The sequence below is a fragment of the Alosa sapidissima genome, chromosome 3 (genome assembly GCF_018492685.1).
Source record: "Alosa sapidissima isolate fAloSap1 chromosome 3, fAloSap1.pri, whole genome shotgun sequence".
In the NCBI taxonomy this organism is placed as follows: Eukaryota; Metazoa; Chordata; class Actinopteri; order Clupeiformes; family Clupeidae; genus Alosa; species Alosa sapidissima.
Genome location: NC_055959.1, coordinates 20,552,741 through 20,574,950, shown reverse-complemented (window position 1 = coordinate 20,574,950; position 22,210 = coordinate 20,552,741). Strand labels below are relative to the sequence as shown.

The 22,210-nt window shown below is 41.1% G+C and overlaps 3 protein-coding genes, 1 long non-coding RNA gene and 2 other non-coding genes across 7 annotated transcripts; 3 read left to right on the top strand and 3 right to left on the bottom strand.

Annotated features, from left to right (window-relative positions):
- Positions 1-132: 132 nt before the first annotated feature.
- On the bottom strand, positions 133-2,858 carry rrp7a (ribosomal RNA processing 7 homolog A). Its single transcript, XM_042086885.1, has 7 exons — positions 2,715-2,858; positions 2,347-2,489; positions 2,003-2,128; positions 1,780-1,903; positions 1,450-1,547; positions 698-905; positions 133-509 (listed from the first exon to the last, which is right to left on the bottom strand). Exons 1-7 carry the CDS (start codon positions 2,773-2,775, stop codon positions 424-426), a joined length of 846 nt encoding a protein of 281 aa, XP_041942819.1. The 5' UTR covers positions 2,776-2,858; the 3' UTR covers positions 133-423.
- Positions 2,859-3,283: 425 nt separating this feature from the next.
- On the bottom strand, positions 3,284-9,782 carry poldip3 (polymerase (DNA-directed), delta interacting protein 3). Of its 2 annotated transcripts, none has more exons than XM_042086882.1 (10): positions 9,635-9,782; positions 8,752-8,891; positions 8,231-8,646; positions 7,904-7,963; positions 7,676-7,753; positions 5,771-5,968; positions 5,426-5,503; positions 5,089-5,218; positions 4,433-4,499; positions 3,284-4,223 (listed from the first exon to the last, which is right to left on the bottom strand). In XM_042086882.1, exons 1-10 carry the CDS (start codon positions 9,700-9,702, stop codon positions 4,007-4,009), a joined length of 1,452 nt encoding a protein of 483 aa, XP_041942816.1. In that variant the 5' UTR covers positions 9,703-9,782; the 3' UTR covers positions 3,284-4,006. The 2 variants fall into 2 exon arrangements, with proteins under 2 accessions (XP_041942816.1, XP_041942817.1); XM_042086883.1 differs by having other exon boundaries at positions 8,752-8,870; positions 9,635-9,740.
- Positions 9,783-10,114: 332 nt separating this feature from the next.
- On the top strand, positions 10,115-10,834 carry LOC121705711. The gene is made up of 2 exons (XR_006030874.1): positions 10,115-10,476; positions 10,624-10,834. It is a non-coding gene; the product is annotated as an uncharacterized LOC121705711 (long non-coding RNA).
- On the top strand, positions 10,196-10,349 carry LOC121706333. Its single transcript, XR_006031006.1, has one exon. It is a non-coding gene; the product is annotated as a U12 minor spliceosomal RNA (small nuclear RNA).
- Positions 10,591-21,976, bottom strand: zgc:158803 (LUC7 domain-containing protein). Its single transcript, XM_042086884.1, has 10 exons — positions 21,196-21,976; positions 20,461-20,555; positions 20,246-20,344; positions 19,995-20,105; positions 17,560-17,703; positions 16,963-17,139; positions 16,609-16,769; positions 15,611-15,640; positions 14,227-14,409; positions 10,591-11,784 (listed from the first exon to the last, which is right to left on the bottom strand). Exons 1-10 carry the CDS (start codon positions 21,254-21,256, stop codon positions 11,547-11,549), a joined length of 1,299 nt encoding a protein of 432 aa, XP_041942818.1. The 5' UTR covers positions 21,257-21,976; the 3' UTR covers positions 10,591-11,546.
- LOC121706334 lies at positions 13,335-13,488 on the top strand. The gene has a single exon (XR_006031007.1). It is a non-coding gene; the product is annotated as a U12 minor spliceosomal RNA (small nuclear RNA).
- Positions 21,977-22,210: the final 234 nt, after the last annotated feature.

Below are 22,210 nucleotides of genomic sequence, written 5' to 3'. Positions count from 1 at the left end.
TTGGACAAAGACTACAGTAGATGAAGATCAAAGCTATAGAGCCAGGTGAGATGGTAGCATCTGTAAGCAAGCACCTATGATTCAATAACAGCAACTCACTGAGCATAATCAAATAAAGCACTCAAAGATAGCTTCATGTTGTCATCTGTATTGAAAGTAATAACCCATGTTAATAATGTATAATTATATACACAGATGAGCACATTCCAGAACATAGCATTGACAGATTTTTTTCATGATAAAGATATGCTATACAAACAAGACTTTACAAGTAGTATTGAAGACCATTGGTGTCATTGTCTGAAAAATTCTTAAATAAGTAATGGAGAGAAAAAAATATAAAAGTGTTTGCCTAACAACTTTAAAAAATAAACCAAATATAATGAAATCTTGAAAACAATGTATTAAGAATGAATATAAGAGTCAGTATGGCCTGAATTTTCTTTGGGCTCTCAGCAAAGCAATCTTTTGCTTGTCCTCTTCAAACTTCTTTCGAAGCTCAGCAATATCTGCAATGAAAGAGTATACCTGGTCACTTAAATGTCAGATTAAGAGTGCTCTGATCATTTGGTGAGGTCCATTCTAAATCTTTGTAAAATGTCTTTCATAGAAATGGTCCAGACAGGACCATTTTTTTTACAACTTGTTCATGTGTTCTTATACAACCATTCCAAGTCTTCAAGACCCCCTTACTTACGGTCTCTCTGAGACTGTCTGTGCTGCCAACTGTAGAAGTTTAACAGCTCCTTTCGTTTCGTCTTCTTGCCTTCCTTCTCCAGCGCCCTCTTGTCAGCTACCTCACTGTGAGGTCGGGCCCTAGCACCCTTTGCACCTTTGGTTACTTTAACCCATCCCTCCTCATCCTCCTCCTGTTGTTCTGCCTCCTTCTTCTTTCTCTCTGCTTCCTGAGGTAAAACAATATAGTGAGGACAAAAATAAAACACACCCAGCCAAGAAGTAGACTCATGTTTCATTTTCTGCATTTGCTACGTGCCATTTCTACTGCTCTAGGGTGTAGTGACAAAATGACAAGTGAACAGCAGCCCGTCAACTGCACGGTATATGTTTGCCACATGCAAGAACAGTTCGACAGATAATAGCTTAGCAGATCATGAAAAATGAGCCACGTAATCCAAAGTTGCCTGATTTCTACATTGTTAGTTACCAATAGCTTGGATGAAAAGATATTCAGCCTAACGTTAACATTAGAAGACACATAATAATGAAATCTTTCGGTCTGACTTGTGAAAAGAAACAAGAGGCCAGCTTTGTGCTGCCTTGCTGTTGTCTGTGCCGCCTTGTTGTTGTCTGTACCTGCGTCCTCTTAGTAATTATATAATATGCTTGGACTATGTGTCCTAACTGCATGCGATGCGGTCGAGCGTTAGCAACAAAATCAGTTTGATAACTTTCTTTCTTTCTGTAAATTGGATAGCAATTTGATACTACCTCCTCTTTCCTCCGGTCATAGTCATTCATAAAGGAATCAACTGCCTGTTGAAGTGTGTCTGGCTGCACAAATGACTGGCTGTATTGATGTATCCATTCTGTGGAACATACAAAAGGAATGAAGGGTGTCTCAGTCAAGTCTTAAGTTGACAAGGGATCTCAATACTTTGCCCAAGTTGACAAGAGACGTTAAAAAAAAAAAAAAAAAAAAAAAAAGACTACATCCTCCTAGAGGCAACATAGTATGATAAACAACAGAACTGTTAAGGACAAATAAAAAAAAAAGGAATACAACCAAGCTTAACCATATAAGCCACAAATGTCACTCACTCTGTAGACCTGTTTTTACTGGATGATTCTCAGTGGAGACAATTAAAGGCACATTTTGAGGGTGGGCTTTGGCAGCTGATACACCTGATGGTTTTGAGTAAACTATGTACCCCACTGAAAATCCCTGTGGAACAAATAAGAGGTATTTTAAACGGGAGACCAATACATGTCAAAAGACAAATCCCTTGATGAATACATTATAACAGATATAACAGCATTATACCTGTTTTTGTGTCAGGGTGAAATATTTTGAAAGTTTTTGCTCTGTGGGTTCAGGGTTGCCTGGTTTATCTTTCAACTCTACAGACTGAATCGGCCCAAACTGGGAGAAAAGCCGACTTATGACATCCTAGAGAGAAAAATAGAGAGACTTTATTCATCCTAAGGGGAATTTGGGCATCCAGTAGCTTTCACACATATGAAAGATAGCACACATTTGGAATAAGATTAACACAACAGTGATAAAATGACAACTGTGAGTAACAGTGAAAAATATGTAGTGAGATATCACAAAAAAGCTCTATGAACATTTGAATTTCATTAACAGCAATCTAAAACGAAATCTACCTCTGTGCAGTAAGGTGGAATGTTGAGCACAAACAGTGTCCTGTCCAAGGGTCTGCTCGCCGTTTTTTCTAACCGGACCTTATGTTCTTTCACGAACAGCTGGTGTGCCGCTGGACTATTCTTAGTAAATTTTAAATCCAGCACTGGGGGACAAAACAATAACATTTAAGTGGTGTGCTCGGAGAAACAAATGGCCCATTCCCAACGGCCAAACCTCTCATTCTCTAATCGTTATTCATATTGGTGTTATTCACCACCATTATATCGGTAATCTCTGTAAAAACCGACGCACATCTCAATTTATTATAACATGGCCATTCTCATAATATTATATAATATAATAACATTGTATAAAGCTTGATATTTACCAGTAAATCCTCCTGGAATAACACACGGCTGGCTAGCATGCTTTTTCTTGGACACCGCCATCTTTAATAATGGAAGCAGGAAATGACGTCTATTTTGTTACTTTAATCCCCAGCCCGACATTCTCTGCCAGGAGCTATGGCCACGAGTCAATTTTCTTTTACTGTTATGGGTTTTCCTGGGTCAGTTTCTAGGACCGCAGTGCCGACTCGCGTAGCTTCATATAGCAACATTTCTCTAGTTACATTCTATATACGTTTTAATCTGAGGCTAGCTCATGCAGGGCAAGTGATTTCCATGAGTTTTGCCCCGTTTCATTTGTATGACCTGGGGAAACATTTTACCATAGCAATACAGTATACTTATGTCCATCCCAATTCGTAGTCAAATGTCTGTTGGTAATAACATTACCCATGAAAGATCACGCATTTGTTTGTTTATATAAAGGAACATATTTACTGAATGTAACGTACTTTTACAGAATTGTGTCCTTCTCATCCGTCACCAAACAAAAGGAGGGGGGAAATATGTGTAGAAACAGTAGTCATTTACAGTTTGAAAGACAAAAGTATTTCAGAAGGACTGTTTCTATTTGTTTAACAATCAAAGGACAACATTGCTTAACTGCCAAAACAAGCATTCAACTTACTATACATAAGGAGTCGAAGTGGTGAACAAAACATGGTAAGAATGTGAGCTTGTGCACAAATCATTTAATTTCAGTAAGGCTTGAGTCTTCCTTTACATGTTCTTAATGCCACCACTTTTGATACTGGTCAGAATATCTCTTTAAAGAAATATATAAAAAGGGGGACAGTCCAAACAAAACGAAAACCAACAAGCATCTCATCTTTCACAGAGGTTGCGTTCAATGTGAACTATCTGAACATAGGCATGTTAAAAATGAACCCTTTAGACAGACACCGTTTCTGAAACACATTTTGCTTCATTTTTAAATCTGTAATTCAAACTGAAAGTAAACAAAATAGCTTAAAACAAATCATATGTCAGGTCTTTCTCCAGTTAGTCCACTGAATACATACGCTAGGTAACAATCAACACTACGGCCGTGGACATCACTGCTGGAGTTACTGGTCTTACTGGATGACTGAATTGACATGGAGGATCCAAATTAATGTTTTCTAAAATAACACTTAGAAACCTATTTCTTTTGTATGCGAGTTGTGTTACTGTAGTACAAATAAATATGTACGGCATGATGTACATCCTGTGTGCATGTGTGTTGTGTTTGAATGCGTCAAATATGAAAACAGGTGTCTGTATGTGATCGTTGTTAAATCTTGATGCGGAAGGCCGTGGCCTGGGAACTCGGGGGCTCTGTAGTTGTAGGTGTTTGGCCGGAGGACTTGAACAGAGCCTTGAGGATGGTCTGGGGGTCCACTTCTGGCGTGGGCTGGGAGGAAGCAGGGCGACCACCTGGACGGCTGAGGGAAGCAGGAAGCCCATCTTTCCTCCCACCACTTCCTGCACCTGGGGTATCACTTAGCCTCCTGAAAGAGCAAAGAAGGTGGGATGAAAAACAAGAATCACGTTGTTTTCAGTTTCCAGTTCACGCCTTGAGCTAGTATAGGTTTTTAATATATAGGTTTGTATAAACAGCTTTTAACGGTTAAATTATGTCTTACAATTGTTATCATTATGTAGATTTATCTGTATCTGATTCACAAGTATGCCCGGCAGTAGCAGTTAAAAGACTTACAGAAGAATGGGTTGATCAGAGGTGATGACATTCCCCTGCATGTGTAGATTACACTTCATTGGCTGGCCTGTTAAGGAATAGAAACCAATTTTATACGTGTTATTTCCCCTCAAATGTCTGAACTAATACAGAAAATTAGAAAATTGGTCAACACTGGGGGGGAAAAAATACCCAATTTATCCATTTTCCAAAATGTTCATTTATGACAAAAGTGAACTGACCGAACACACTAAGCCACATATTGACAACCTTTTGGAGAATCCATACTCCCCTTTAGTGCTATTTGTTTATTTTTAAACATTCATATTATTTATTTTCTGAATATTTCATTGATTTGTCAACATTCAGAACAAAACTATGTAGTTGTGTAATCTCTAAACCAGTAACAATCACTTGCTTTTCCTGCAATTCCTGACAACAATTAACACCAAAAGGCCATAGATCTCCATGTTTGTGGGACAACCTGTTCCACAGGGATGTCAATGTGGCAGCCACTAAGACTTCAGACTGAGACACGGATGCAAGAACTCAAAACAAACTTCCGTGATCCATCCACACAACCTCTAATATTTCAACAGCAACTTATTGCTATGGTGCACATCATATCTCCCACCTACAACACGTTTGAGTATTATGACACTGGAAAAAGGTTTTACCGTCCAGGCAGCGATTGTTGTACTTCCGGTAAGCACTTATAGCGTCCTCTTTCTTGACAAACACAACCTCGGCCACTCCTTGCTTCACTAACCGTGCGCGTTTCAAAGCACCGCAAACACAGAACAGTTCCTGTAAAGCATGTACGACACCGACACACACACACACACACACACACACACACACACACACACACACACACACACAGACACAGACACAGACAGACAAAATGCAATTAAAAATGGCATTGTGCATTTTGTTCAAAGGGGGTTTGAAACTTAATTTGAGAAAGAAGGGAGGGAGAAAGAAGGGAGGGAGGAGATAGGAGGGTACACTAACCACTATATCTTCCTCAGTGACCCGGGGATGAAGGTTGTTCACTGTGATCTTGGTGCCTTCCAAAGGACTGAAGGCAGGCTGTAAGGGCATGGAGAAAATGGAATTAGGGGAAAAGTCTACAAAAAAATCCTTCATAAAGTTACCTAGGAAAAACACTTTTGGTGGTAGATGTAAAGATATTGATAATTTTGTGACATTTCCATGAACTATACCAAATTTACTCTAGGCTGTAATTTAAGATTTAAAAAAAAAAAAAAAAAAAAAAAAAAAAAATTTGTGCATGCTCTGCTAACCCTCTTACTCAAGCAACACTCAGACCAATTCCACCTCCACACATAGACCTACCTGAGGAGGAGCAGACCGGGTGCTGGTGTCTGCTGCTTGTTGCCCGTGCCCAGTGACTGCAGAGGCGGCAGCAGCCGTGGCACGTACAGGGGCAGTGGGTGGTGTGGGTGTGGGTGGAGGTGGAGCGGTATAAGCATCGTTCTTCACCACTTTGGTTATAGGGGCCGACATGGAGAAAGATGATCCCATGGCACCAGGCTGGGGGGGACAATGATTTTATTTAAAGAAAATAGAGACCGTTCACCCCTCTCCATCTTTTGCCATTCACTCCTGCTATTCAGATACAAAACCATTGCATTGCCATGTCACAAACTCAAAGGGTGAGGAGTCAGTCATAGTCAAACATTTGTGTACCCAATTAATTTAGGCAATTTGGGGAGAATATCTGATGCAAAACACCAAAGGTGTACTTCATTTGTTATAATATGCTATTTATTCATCACTATTAGCATACAATTGTCCTGGAAAGGCATACATATCATTAAAAAAAAAAACTGTACAAATTGTTAATACCACCTCATTAAAAACAGGGACAACGGCACTGTCTTTCCTGGTCACCTAGCTCCCTATGGTGCTGCTCCCCAACCCTACCCCATCTATCCTCTTCCATAAAGACAGAACAAGCCCAAGGCATGCTTGTGCTACTGGTCTGCATGCTTTTCTATTCTGCTACTAGAATGAACCAAGCCATTTTCTGCCAGGGTAGATGACAATCTTGCCAGTCCTTTATGCAACCTAGTATTGTGCCAGGATTTCAGTGTGCTTAAACTTAGGCCTGAGGACCTGTGTGCCTTTCAAAGCTTTATCATCGGGTGGATTTCAGAAAAGCTTATGACACAGATGTTGTTTGCATGTAACAAATTCATGTCTCCCATTGAATCAGTTTGGTCAGAAAAATCTGTCAGGATTATACCAGGGGGCTATACTATACTATAGTATGGTTAGGTTTAAGGTGACTGTTTTGAAAAACAGACATCTGGTGCAAACACATTGTTCTCTAATGCTGGTCATGCTGTGCAAATTGGTCAATCACAATCAGGTATCCAGGAACCTTCGGAAGTAACTGATGATCTCTAAAAGGGCACTACACCAAGCATCTGTTGTTTCAAAAGTGACTACTTGGATTACTAAACTAATCTTATTACATAGAGGTGATTAACAATTAATTTTCCTATATTATGTGTATGCTTTTCTATACATTCAATACTGTGCATCAACTTTGCTTTGTCTGTCATTTGCTCTCTCCGTGTCACGACTTTCTAATAAAGGTCATGCGACCCCTTTCACGAGTTAAGGGTATTCTGCCTGAGGCAGTAATATTAGGAATATCCTGACAGGAAATGGACTATGGCAAGAAAATGCTGAAGGATGTATAATGTATTGTATTGACCAATTATCTTACTTACTTGGAGTAGCCACATGACTTGAGTATGGTGTATGGATCTCATGCTATGTCCAAGAAGTGTACATGTATTGTTGTATTTCTGCATGTATGGTTAGTTTTGGAAAAGAACATTGTACTCATGTTTTGATTTGTATTACCACAATGTAACTAACGTATATAAGATAGAGCCTCACCCTAGAGAACTTTGAGTAGTGTTACTGGAACTTGTTGTTGCTAGTGACCTCCCGGTATCGTGAATAAACCTGCAGGGATTTCTCACACCTGAGTGTGCCTGGAGATTTTTGACCACACATGTTATTTTGAGACCGGTGGTTACTTCTGAAGTTACCCTGGATAAAACCGTATCTTGGCTTCATAATAAAGCTCACTGGTCTCCATGTTTAAACAATGATTGATATTCTCAGTTTAAAAGCAAAGAGGGTTAGTCGGCCATCTTCACCCCAAAGTGAGAGTCAAAACCCCGAAGTTGCACAACTGGAATGCGATGAACAACTACTCACCCGTGTCTGTGCCAAGTTGTTGGCAGTGGTTATCTTCATCTGTTTGGTAGGGATAACATCATCGTCGTTCATGAGAGACTGTTGAAGAGAGAGAGAAAGAGAGCATGATCAATTTTGTTCATACACTTAACATCAGTTCATGCATTTTAAGAGTGTCTCAAATGTTTAGTAACCATTTGTCAGCTGCCCTACAAGCAAGTGGTGCTCTCAGGGCTTCCCCTCACTCACCTGGGGTCCCCTTCCGGAAACATTAAACCGGATGTCACTTGCCATTGCCACTGGCCTTTGCTGAAATAAGAGAAGGAACCTCTGTGTCATATGCATAAAACCACCAAATCCAGGCAATGTGAATACAGAAAAAGAATGAAACTGTGTTCTACATCCATTAAATTCAAACATTTTGGATGTTAGTTCATTCAGCTCAACAGTTACAGAAAGCTACTAGAATAAGACTTAGGTATTTCAAACCCTACAAATATGGTGGGTCAACGTATGAGAAAACGATCAAGACACATCAGAGAAAAACAACAATAAGTAGCAAAGGACACCTCCTACCTGAATAGTTTTTGTAATCTTCAAAGGCGCCTGTGCGCTCGTAGTGGGTGCTGCTCCTGTGATGCTCCTCTTCAGGCTTAGCCTATCGCGAGCATCAACTACTTTCTTTAACCCTCCACCGGGCTGTGGTAAGAGCCCTGCTCTGACATTGAGTCCTTGGGGGGTGGGTGGGAACTGTCTGGCACTGGTATTGGTTGTACCATTATTATTATGGATCTGGAAAGTGGCTTGCAGCCCTATTCCCAAGGGCTTGTGGGATTGAAGGGGGTTGCCCACTGGGTTTTGTCCTTGTTGTTTTCGGGAGTTGATCATCTGTCGGGCGTCCTGCACACCCCCAGTTGCACCACCTCGTCCTCTTATCCAGAATCTGGCATCCTTCTGGCCAAGCTTCTCTCTGGCATCTTTCACCTGGAACCCTGAAGGCAAGCATCAGGCAACATTATACAAAACATTTTCATAATAATGGTCATGGCATAAAACAATGGCAAGATGTTAATGTAAACTATCTTTAAGTCATGTACCTGATCCTGGCCCAGTTTGCCCACTACTACCAAGCCTCTGTCGGACATCTCCAGCCCCAATCTTCTGTCGTGCATCAAATGTTCTTCCCACTGTCCCCATCCCTCTACCAAAGGCAGGCCTGTGAGAAGTGTTTTGAGAACTGTGAAAATGGAAACAAAAATCACTTATGTCAATGAGAAAGATGAACAAATAGCTTTACACCATTATGAAACCACCCCCTAACATAGCACATTCCATTTGATCAAACATCACATCCTCAACACACCAAGAGACAGCCCAACAGACAGCCAAATCGAGAATAATATGGCATACACGATACGACCCTGTTAAATAATTAGTCTGTTTGGTCAAAGTCTTGGGTAGTATAACGTTAGCTGCCGGGATGACCGATACTGCAAAGCTTCTTGAAAGAGGCAGTTGCCTTAGCTAACGTGAGCGCTAGCCATAACAAAGTTCCCTGCTAGATAGCCAGGTAATGAACTGTATCAACTTAATGAGTAAAGTCTGTGTTTAACACATACAATAAGAATGGTGCCTTAGAAACTAGGCAATTTTACATTCCGCTATGTCTAGTGTAACGTCGATTAAATAAACGAATATACAAACAGTTGCATACTGAATCAACACTAGCTAACTATCTCGCTAGCTACAAACTAGCCACAAACGATAGTCAGTAGCCAATTAAAATGCACTTTATTCGGGGGTAAGGACGGAAAACGCTGTGTAGATCCAATCATTGACGAGACGAGGGCGGTCCTAGTGAACACACAACGAGTTCCAATCGATATTTTACAAACATTACATTTTATACAAGAAATATCTCTCTAGCATCTGCCCATATAATTCTCTGGTAATAACTTAAAAACATGCAGTGTGTGTTACCTCTTTATGGGTCCTTTCGTGTTTAAACCTCGTCGGCGTATCAGTTCGTCAAGAGAAATATCCGCCATCGTTACCTGCAGCCTGCCTCACGTACTGCGCATGCGTGGTGTTGCGCGTGACGAAATAAGGCCGTAAAACGAAAAGTGAGATGGTGGTCGACGAGAGCCAAAAGGGTATTTAAGATATGAATCGAAAATGTAAAAAAAAACAAATAGTGGTTTATGATGGTGTATGGTTATATATGTAGGTAAACTTAAACTAACGTAAACCTTCGCACGAACAATTGCCCATACATAATAATGACAGCCGGCGAATCATGTCACACGGTACCCATGAGCCTTTGCGAGTACATACATGCAGCACTACAATGTTTTTATTAATGTTACTCAATAGATTATTGCAGCGTATGATGCTTTGACATGCTCAAATAGACATGGTTACCTACATAATCAGATGGGTAAGGGTGATTTATTTATTGTCATATTAATATGGTCCCTTTTGTAACCCTGGATGAGGCGACTCATCGAATACTTAAGTGTTTATTTCAGCGCTCGATAGGTCATGCCTTAAACTGATGAGTAAGGAAAATAACGACGCGGGGTGACGCCCGTGTCCTCGCCAACACATGCGAGAAGAATTTTTGAGAGGGTATAGGTCTGATTGCTGAGGTGACTCGCTTACTTCGCGAGATGCCTTGCAGTCTAGGATCTACCCTACCCCTAAACTTGTTAAAAGAATACGAGAAGTAAGACATGCCACTCTCAAGGAGGACTATGAGAAATGCTACGTAATAGCGATGTCGTTCATTGAACATACTTTGGTGATTAAGCCTCCTGCCACAGGTAAGTGGCATGGGAGGCTTCCCTTATAAATCACTCATTATAAATCACACATTATTCTCATTCTTTATTAGCTTTATACCTCCCCGAAGACATACGACAAGGTTCAAAACAATCTCAGAGGCATAAATCTTTATTTGTTGTGAACAGCACAAGGAGCCGGGGTATCCACATAGCCCATCACCTTAAAAGCTGCATGCCAATGCACTCTCATTCCTCGGTATGCTTCAGGCAGAAAAGTTTTATTCAAAAGAAAGGTAAGAACCAAACAGTCTCCTCAAGGGGTTCGTATACTTTTCAATGAAACATGTACAACTGATCATGTCCATTTAACACCAAATTACATTTAAACAATTTATGACAACAGAATCATACATATGTGGGGAATATTTTTCACTCATCACTGACAGAGCCACTTCCGTGTCCAGGCCCAAATCATGAGATTGCACCATAATGATCCTTCAGTCTCTGCTACCTAAAGAAGAATCTATTTTACTGGTGAGTAGATGAAATAAGGTCTGACCATGGGGGATGAGACTGTTCAAGACACTCAGTCAGTCAATCAAAAAATAATCAAAAAAAACTTTTTAAACATATATTGTGTAGGAAAAGACTTTTTTGTACATAAAACACAACCATCCGTTATGCAATTAAGCAGTGACAAGGGAGCAAATATCCAGAAACAATGTTCATTACAGTGATTGCTTAAAAAAAGAAGCTAAAATGAAGCCTTTGGTAGGATCTCCACCCTCCTTCTCTTCATTACCCCCTCCTTATCTTCCGCCATCCTGCTTACTCATCCCCGTGACCTCCTCAGAGGAGATGGTCTACCAATGCTGAGGTAATTTTCCTCCTCATCAATGTTCCCTAGCACTGTAGCTCATCCTTTAGCCTGGCCCAACCCATTTTACCTCGCTGTCAGCTGCTCCCACCCACACGTCATAGTAGTAAATGTACTCCAAACATCCACCTATCACTCTCACACACACACACACACACACACACCTTCCAACAGCCCCGCACACATGCTCTCAGTGGCTCGGTAAACCATTCTTCCCTCCCTGTTTGTTGTTCTAGAGCTCCCCGGACTCGCGCTCCTCTGAACTGGAGCGCCTCTCTCTTTCCAAGGATGGCGAGTGTTCTCTCCCTCGGGGCACGTCCGGTGAGGCCGACCACTCCTCGTCCATCATCATCATCCTCTCGGACTCCCTGTTAGGCAGCTCATTCGGGCCCCCCTCCTCGCGGCCCAGCTCCTGGCTTGGAGAGAAGCCCCTCTCCCGTTGGGGGGGTGGTGAACGCTCTCTAGAGGACCTTATGATACAAAATTAAAGGGGGAGAAAGAGAGAACACATTGAGACATCCAGGCTCTCGCTACAAAGGAGTCAATGAAAATACAGATGCTGCGATGTGTCATATGTAAACAAGGACCAATCCCTTCAGCCTTGACCAATCCCATCAGCCTTTGATGGAGTAACTTATTTGCATATTAAAATTGACAAAACATGCTTTCAAGAAGTATTCCAATAAAGGGGTCACAAAAACCCTCAACATTTTAAAGGTAGAAATGCTTGTTAAATTTAAAATGAAAATGCTATTTAGGCCCCGACATGATGACGAAGACCTGGGTGATCTTATTAGGCACTGATGAAATGAGACCATAAATCGAGTACTGAAATGGTAGTCAATGAGAGCCAAAAGTGTGGGTCTAATTAAAGGTGCTCTAAGCGATGCTGGGTAACGTCACTTCTGTTGACTTTTAAACAAAACAGAGAGGTAGCTCGCTACTTCCTCCCCCTCCCTCCCGTGCTGCTCCCGTGCAATTGAAACTCTCCTAAACGCGCATCTCTTCTGTGATTTGCTGGAACAGTTTGTTATGTTTTTATGGGTTAGGTCTGCCCAGGTTGTTTTTGTTGCCATTTTGGGAGCCTGGGCTGTCCACAGAGATCGCGTTTTTTTACAGTGTATTCAGGACACAGACAGCTAGCGGTTGGTTAGGTGATTTTTGCAGTAAGTGACATAAAATGTTTTAGCCTAAAAAACGCATCTTTAACCCACAAAGTGAAAATGTAAATAAATCCAGTTGTTAATGATGTTATATGGTTATACACATGCATAACCCAACATTGACGTACACAAGCAACTGACAGAAGATCATAATGCAACTAAGATTGCAGAGTGGCGAGTTGTGGCACACGTTACAGATGAGCATTTGTGAGCACGTATTTAAAATGCTGAATGTGTTTTTATTTTATTTTATTTAGCAGCATGTGGGTGATTTATTGATTGCCTGATCATTATCCTGCATTTTCCAACCATGGATGAAGCGACTCATTGAATAGTTAAGTCCTCAATTCAACTCTCTACAGGTTATGCCTTAAAATAATTAGTAAGGGAAATAACATGGGGTGACAAAGACCTGGCTGGGTGAAACCTACTTGTTTCAGATCTGAACTCTAAAAAATCTATTATTATTATTAAAGTATTAAAAAATATCTTCCAGATCTGCAAAAAAAGTGTGATGTGCAAAAATAATTTCAGTGACAGCTTCAATTTGTGCAGTAATGTTCATTTTTGAACTAACAACTGGCTATAGATAACAATGCCAGCCGGCGAATCATGTCACACAGTACCCATGAGCCTTTGCAAGTACATACTTTTTTTGCAATGGTTTTATAGTAATGTAACTCAATAGATTACTGCAGCGTATAATGATTTGACATGCTCAAATAGACGTGTTCACCTAAATGATCAGATGGGTATGGGTGATTAATTGATTGTGTTATCAATATGCTGCCTTTTTCCAACCATGGGTGAGGCGACTCATCGAATACTTAAGTCCTTATTTCCGCACTCCATAAGTCATGCCTTAAACTGATGAGTAAGGAAAATAACAGCGCGGGGTGACGCCCGTGTCCTCGCCAACACATGCGAGAAGAATTTTTGAGAGGGTATAGGTCTGTTTGCTGAGGTGACTCGCTTACTTTGCAAGATGCCTTGTAAACTAGGATCTACCCTACCCCTAAACTTGTTAAATAATAAATACGAAATTGGACAAAGTAGCACTGTGAAGGACTTGCATTAACTAATGCATTTGCAAAAACATTGACTTGACTTGAGATTTAGTCTTCTGTCACAGATAAGGCATGGTAGGCTTCCCTTAAAAACAACACCTCCAGCGAAATACATTATTCCTCTTAATTTATTGCCTGTGTGTTATATGTGTAATATGTTTATTTTTGAAATGTTTAAACATCTCATGTGCAGGGGTGATAGTGGAAAAAAATCCTGAGCCTGAACCTTTTTCCCCAGGAGGTAAGCGGGCCCCTAAGCCAAGATATATGCCCTGATCAACATAATTGTTAAGCGGTATCCAGGGGTGTGCTCCCCTGGGAGAACATTTTGATAAATAGTCCCTTAAATGATAGATTCTGGTGACTTTTGTGGATATAGATGGACATCATTCAGACATGAGATGAACAAACCCAATACAAGCCTATATTACAGTAGCATCTTTGTGTAGAGCACCAGAGCTCTTGGGACCCTGGGCCTGGTAGGCATGTTCATTAATCAATTTGCGTGGCGCCAGAGCGCTATCAGGCCTGCATGTGCTTTTGGACCATGTAAGCATAGGCTTATTTATTTATGTACTTAGGCGTATATACAAGACTGATTTTTGCAGTGTAGACTGCACTGATCACAATAATGAGCCAGTGACTATATCAGTACATCTGTTGAAAGACAAGAGTTTAGTACCTCTTCTTCTTGCCCTTGTGGGAGTGGGGGTGGGAGTGTGAGCGTGAGCGCTGTCTGTCCTTGTGCCTGTGTCTGTGCCTCCTCTCCCGGTCTCGGTCTCGGTCTCGATCCCTCTCTCCTCCTTCCTCACGCGACCGAGACGACTGGTGACGCCTAGAATGACGGGAGGAACTGCTTCCATCTCTAAACATGAGAAGAGGGTTGGCGTTAAGCAACACTATCAGAATTCCCTTTTGCATTTACAGCTTGCTGATGCAAACTGACCTAAACACTTATGGGACTAACTTCCACCTCACACCACCAAGGCACCAAGGTTTTGTGGTTTAACACTTACGTGGTTTACTGTCTATTTCCTGTTATTATTTACCACCACCATAACCCGTTTTTAATTGTGCTATACTAGTGCAGTGCCCGTTCAAACATGATATTCCTGTAGAAAACCCGTAGCCCAATTAGGCTAATTTAAATGAGGCGAATTAATATACAAGTGTGATACGGCCAAAGAAATGGATCTACTTCATAGGTGTTCAAATAACATATGTTAATGGTCGTTCTAAATTACACAGGACAATGGGAAATTCAACCAAGCAGTGGAATGATATATTATAATACATTATACTAAACGTGCAGTGAGCAGAATTTAAGCATGGCTGCATATGGTATTTTCTGAATGGGTGGCATTCTGAAACCTTGTTTCAATTTGGGACCTTGCAGTCGGAACTGTTGTTTGTTTATTCAAAGTCTAAAGACAGTCCAAAGTAGTGTCTAGGCTAGGCTATTCAAAGTGTCAGTTTATTGGACTGCATAGTGTGTTGTTTCAAAATTGTGGAATCATTTAATGCTACAGTAGCAAACCGCATACAGAGGCATCCTTTATTGTTGAGGTCAGACATGCTAATCATCCAAACATCTCGCATTTTGACTTTACCTGTGCTGTGTGCACTGATTCAGTGCTGGCAAAACTCAATGGTCCTGTGCTGTGCTGTGTAAGAGTGGGAGTGACCAGCGGCTAGAGCAGCAAAAGCCAATGAGTGCTTCTTTTACCGATATATTTCACAATATCTTAAGCATTTCTTATCCAACCAATGTCTAACTTGGCACTGCACTTGCCAAGTTTAAAATCAATCTGACGAACGGTTCGACAGATATGCAACTCACACACACAAACACACATTTCTGTAATTTATAGATAGATAAAGTCGACTTGACTAGAAGCCATGCTTACAACCAAGATAGAATAGCATATATATGTATGTATGGGGACATCGGAAGAAAAATGCATGGACGTACAACTTTTGTACTTACAGCATGCATGTACAACTTTTCAGGTTTCTACTGGGTACCTGATACTGTGTTGAAATGGAAACACAAATGCAATGTTTACCTATACCGGTCCCCACTTCTGGATCTTGTTCTGGAAAAATGAACACAAAAGCTACTTAAACATCTCAATTACTGAAAAACAATATGGCAATGGTTTCATGGAGCTGGTTCACAGTAGACAAAGGAAAAGTTATACATGTACTATTAACTTTTCCCAACAAGGAACCACTTTCTCTGTTTATTTTCAGCATGTAAATTCATTCATTATGGATGGCCGAATTATTGTGTAAAAGTACTGTGAACACCAGACGTACCCATCGAGCCATTTATCTGAATCCCAATATCAATGAGCATTTCTAGATTGTTTTTCTTTCACAAGATCGATTTAAAAGTAGGGGAAAAGATAAACAATGCTACCCTGGAACAATGCTACCCTGGAGTTCTCGCAAGAGCTAAATTTGAATTTGCTCAGCGAGTGACTCTGGCGACGAGTAATGATGCTCATTACCTATGCCCATGAAACCGTGCTGCACCAATCACATCGGTGTATCTGATATAGGCGGGCCAGAGGCGAGATAAACAGATGACGACAGCGCTGCGACGTCGATGTCCGGAAACATTGGTCGTAGTGTTATCCAATTGCGTCGACGTCCGAAATCGGTCAGTAAACATTGGTCGTAGTGTTATCCAATTGCGTGCAGTGATATTTTCAAATGCATGCTTGGTACCGCCCCTCGAGCTGGGCCCTTTTCATTACTCGTAGCCAGACCCTTAATCTTTCGGATTGGGTCTGGTCCTCCAGGCTAAAACAATGCTGGATTTAAATGCAAACATAGGAATGTTCAGCTGAGCTATGAAATCTCTTTCATTACCCAAATAATATAACCCTAGCTGTAGTGTCTACAAAACACCAGTATTTAACCTCCAGTCATGTCATTATGCTCTTCAGTAAATGTTCACTCATAACACAAGTTGAAAAGCATGTGCCATTGGAATACAGATATATGACCTTCTATAATAATCACTAGGCTAATATTCAGTCATTCTTTCCAGACTCACCTCCGCTTGTCTCTTTCTCTCTCAAGCTCTCGCTCTTTCTCACGTTCTCTTTCTCTCTCCCTCTCCCGCTCTCGTTCCCACTCCCTCTCTCGTTGCTCCTCTCTGTCTCGCTCCTCCCGTCTTCTCATCCTCATTTGTTCCTGTTTCTCTGCGACGGTTTTCTTTGGAAAGGACAAATAAAACATCATTAAATTATTACTTAATATCAGTTAAAACCAAGCCAATGCCTCTATTTTTGAATGCACATTAACAGATGTCACAACACAAGTTAATACTAATAAATCTAGTGTGCACAGATCCCACAAAACCTTGTACGTAGATAATAAACCTGTTTGCTAACTTATACCTTCTTACCCTGAGCTTGTCGAGCTTCTCACGTATTTCAATAAATCCCAGATGCAGCTTTCCACCAAAGTGGTCAGCCAAGCGCCGGTCATTGTCATGGAGACCAAGGTAGGCAGAGCACACCTCACAAACTCTCAGTTTCTGCTGCTGGAAGCTTGAGGCTGGCATGGAGTTCCTGTAAATATCCTGAGTCACACAATCATCAGTCAATTGATTTGTCTTGCTCTGATGCTGGATCTTATAGCAAAGCTGATACTCAAGGGTATCTTTGTAGACACACAGAAGCAGCTAAAAGTGTTACAATTACGCAATCCAGTAGCTACATTTGGTTAGTAATCGTCTGATGTTGCAATAACAGTTCATAGAGATGCATTACATAATGTGTTCCACAAACAAACATCGTAGCGACAGATAGCCTTCTTGGAAATACGAACTTGGGGGCTTCGGTGTTCGTATGAGCTGACATAGGAATTTTAACTTCAGAGGGAGTACTACATGGAACTTCCTGTTACGTAACTGATAACTATGACTGGGAATACAACTTATGACAACTGCAGCACACCATAAGAGTCTAGACAAAGAGGCAAAAAAAGTCAGTTGTATTACCTCAGCCTCCTTCTTCATGGCTTTGGTCTTCTCTACCTTCTCCAACACCTGCTGCGCTTCATCCACGTTGCCTTCCCCACCCAGCTGCTCAGCTCGTGCCAGCAGTTTCCCAATCTCCTCATTCAGCTCATGCACGCGTTCTGCCTGAGAAACAAGAGTGTCTGTTTATATACTTGGTCGTCACAAAGTATTGGGCCATCATATCACAATGCTGAATACAAGCATAAATGACCACCAACAGGCATTGTAAACCGATCACTTAAACCAGTTGCTGAGGTGGCCTGGGACGTGTCTGATCAAATCTTTTGTAGTGTAAAAGCTGAGGTAACAAGCATCCCCAACTTCTAGTGGAGGTGATGTAGACAGTAGGCAGAAATTAAATCTGTATTACAGTTTTTTTCAGTCGCTAACAAGCGTTTGTCCAACCAGTTGTCACATTTTCAAAACTCTAAATACAGTTAGCACACCATCGGTCTTTTGTGGCCATACCATTCACACATTTCATGTCGTTTTCACACGATATGCAGTCAGTGAACACATTTCCACAATGCTTCCATTTTCTTAACAGACAAGCTATACCTCCCAACAAAATTATGGATTGTTTTTGCAGTATTTACGAATGTTAACACACAACATCCCACAATAGCAAAAACAATATTCCAAACCTTAGATACAGTATAAAAACCTCTGCTTCTGCAATGATATCAGTTCAAAAACAATATATCTTAGCTGATAATAAACAAACAATTGAATAATTGACACACAATTGATTTATGTTGGGTAAATTGGGCCAACCACAGCTGATTCCAGTCTGGCTTAGACTCAGTGGCAGGGGTTATTTTTTTTCTATTACATTGACACGTATACAGTAAAAGGAGGACTTTGAGGAGTGATGTTTTTAGAAACAGAAAAAGACAAACACTGTAATGTCTGGATGAGGTAGAGTAAGAGCAAGGGGCCCAGGGAGAAGAGCAGGCCCAGTGAGAGATGCAGTGAGAGATGCAGGAGCAGTGAGAGATGCAGTGAGAGATGCAGGAGCAGTGAGAGGAGCAGGGCCAGGGAAAAGAGCAGGCCCAAAGAGAGGGCAAGGTAGAGGTGTAAGAATGCGTGGTGGTGGCATTCCAAAGGTTGCAAGAACTGTTGTCAGTGATGAAATTCGTGCCACTATCATTGACCATGTAATCAATGCAATGTTGATGAAAACATGTGGCCTAACCCTGAAGATCACAGAGTTTAGATACAGTAATTTCGTGCTTTTTTTATTCCCCCCCCCCCAACCCCAACCCCTTTTTATCTGGGCTTTTTGCTGTTTTTTTGTTAAGAATGCTCTTGTGTGTTTCATGGATATTTTGTTGTTCACTGTAAGCAATACTGTAAAACTTTTTCTGTTCTATCATACTGTAAACAGCATTTCTACTGTACCTCCTGTAGTAAACAGTATAAAGGAAATGCTTACTGGAATGCTTTTGAATGTGAACATAACATGTAGACATACAGTTCCCAACAAAGAAATGTAGTGTAAAAATGGCATGCAAACACCTGTAAAACTGAAACATATAAGTCAACAATAGCCAGTATTTTGAAACCTGGTGTACTTTGATTGACTGCATGTACCTTGTGAGGTGAAAACAAGTGTTATTCTTTTTTTTTTTTAGTATATTTTTTTGGCCTTTTTCATGCCTTTAATGATAGGACAGTGAAGAATGACAGGAAGTGAGTGGGAGAGAGAGAGTCGGGGTGGGATCCGGAAAGGACCACGGGGCGGGAATCGAACCCGGGTCGCCGGCGTACGGTGCAGGTGCCCCAGCCAGTCGCGCCACGGCCGGGGCCAACAAGTGTTATTCTTTGACAGAATAATTTCATTTTGAGTCAGATTTCCAGTGTTTTGGTAAAGTTAGTGTGTGCAGAGAAAGATGTGTTAGTAATATATTTAACAAAATGTGTTTTTGAGAAGAAAATTATCCAATTGGCCAATTGTGTTTTGTAGGTGCGAGTCTGTGTTAGAAAAAGTATCTGAAGTATGGGTAAGCGCTTGTTAGCGATTGAAAAAAACTGTAAGTGGTCAGCTAGACACTGTGGAGACACGACAGACTTATCTATAAAATGGTCTCCGCTTATGACCCAGACATCCGAGTTCCAATTGAAAAACAATTGGGCCTTTACTTTATTCATCTCATGGGAATTTTAGAATTTTTTCATTAACACATCATGAAGAGTTAAGAGTGCTTCATACGTTTTTCTCTGAGTACAGACTGTGAATACTATTGGCAATGACAATTGACTTCCTGGATGAATAACTTCAAATCCCAAAGATAGATAGATAGATAAGATGGATAGTTAAATAAATAAATAATGTGCAGCTTAACATGGACTGTGAAGACCAGATAACATCATTAACCTGAAAACAGCAAAAACGTAATGTGAATGTGGCAAACCTTTGCAGCAACTTCAGCACTTATCTCCTCTTGCGTCTCAGCAAGACGTTTCTTGGCAAGCTCTGTCCGCCGGTCACAGTCAGCTATGAATGACTGCAGGTGTTCTGCTGCCTGTGGAACACAAAACATTCATTTTTACATTGACAGTGATATCAGTGAGAATTCAGCATGAGGATGAGTGGAACAACAATGACATCGTAGAAGATGAAAACACTATAACAATAGTATAGCTACAAGTATGCACAACTTACATCCAGCTCAAAGAAATACTCCTTCTGTTTAGAGGCAATCTCATAATCTGCCCTGAGGGCTAAGTCATGGACCTTCTCACACTCTCCCAGGTCCATTCTCTGTGATACAATAAACAATTATCAGAACATTATTTGTTATTTGACAGTTCAGTCATTGACAACTTAATGAGGATGGCTAAAGTTGGCTAGGCCATTCTATGAGAAGTAAAACTCACAGTGCCCGAAAGTATGTCGTGGGGACATGAATTTAGAAGGTGACTCTTGCAGACCCTCTCATCAGTAAACTTGATCCTCTGGCGCATGCTGTCCCCTGTTAAAAAGTGCATTGTGAAATGATAATCAATACGCATTTATTAGAATTTACAAGAGTGCAAAAAGACTTTTCATTAAATACCTACAAATACACTACACCTACCAACACATTGTAGTTTGCGTTTGTTATGTGACACTGTGAACAGTTCAGACGTATGTGACATGTTAGTGTTAACAGATTTTTAACTCTGACGTTAGTAACTTGGTCGAGACATCTTCTGCACTACTTTTGCCCTGTGTTCAAATCAATGAAGGGAACATTTAACATCTAACGGTAACGTGTTTCTTGTACGAGCCCATATATCTAACGTTAGATACACACGTAGGCTACATAAACAAGTTACACAAGGGCATTTTTGCTATGGCAGACATCCCAGTACTAATTCAATTTTGACGAAGACCACGAAGTCTAACTCGGTGAACTCTTGCTAGCCGTTAACATTAGCCAAGTTTGCTTGCTTGTACTGATGACTTAACATTAGCTAGCTTAGCCACCTGGATAGCGTAACCTTAGCTAGCCAGACACGTTTGAAAGCGACATGCTACTGTTAGCTAAATAGCTACATCATGTGTCTGATATACTAGGTGGTCCGCTACATGCGTTGTGTCAAAACCAAAAGGTATACTGCTGAACTCACCATCTCTTCCAGTACCCATGAGTTGGTCCAGCATCGCCCTCATCTGCGCTTGAGCCGACATCTTCTCTGCTCCTGTCGCTGTCCCCTGACAGACCACGCGCCGAAATGTTGTGTCCACAGGCTGATTGACGACGCCAAGCTAGCTCACTAGCTAAGGCCTTCAGTAACGTCAGGTATGCTAGTTAGCAAACGTTTGAAAGTTTGAAATCACAAGGTAGCTAACGTTAGCCTATACTTCAGAGTCAAAAAGGCAATCCACGACGAACATGACTTCACAAATTATGATGGAGACATTCTAATCGGTAACAGTTCCTCCAATGATCCGCTTTCATCTCTGTAGCCAGTCTTCCTTTGAATTATACAGGCTAGATGTTATGTGCTAGAAGCTAGGCGGTTCACAAGCACCGTGCTGGTTTCGTTTGAGTTTTGCCACAACGTTACGTTTCGCTAGCCAGCGAACAGTCTCAAGACTTGGGAGGAAAACTTGTTTCTGGGAACAATTAAATACAGACCGAAATGTTATCAGTCATTCCGCACACATTGTGTAATAAATTAGTTTTCTACACTTTGGCGTTATCCGTTTCAGGTTGCTTTGCCGAGGCTTGCCGCTAGCCTCTCGGACAACCCGTTCCCTCCACCGAACGATATGAGGAAGCGCTGAAACCACTGACTTCAACAGTCACTGACGTCACTGCTCAACACAGAACTAGCCGGGGCCAGAGCCACGCTACCGCTCTGGATGGGGCCTACACAGTGGTTAATAACATCAACACACGAAAGAAATATGGAGGCCTACAGCTATTTGATTACTTATGTGAATATGAATGTTTATGTTTGTAGCTCTTAACAAACGCGTTTGTTCTGTGACATCAATAAACATTGCATTAACATTACATACCAATATTAAATACTTTAGACTAAATAGAATTTTGAATTATCTCACTACACATGCAGGTGGGCCAGCTAACAGTGCATTGTAATGAACCATGGCCTGCACAAGAAGTTGTGTGGCATA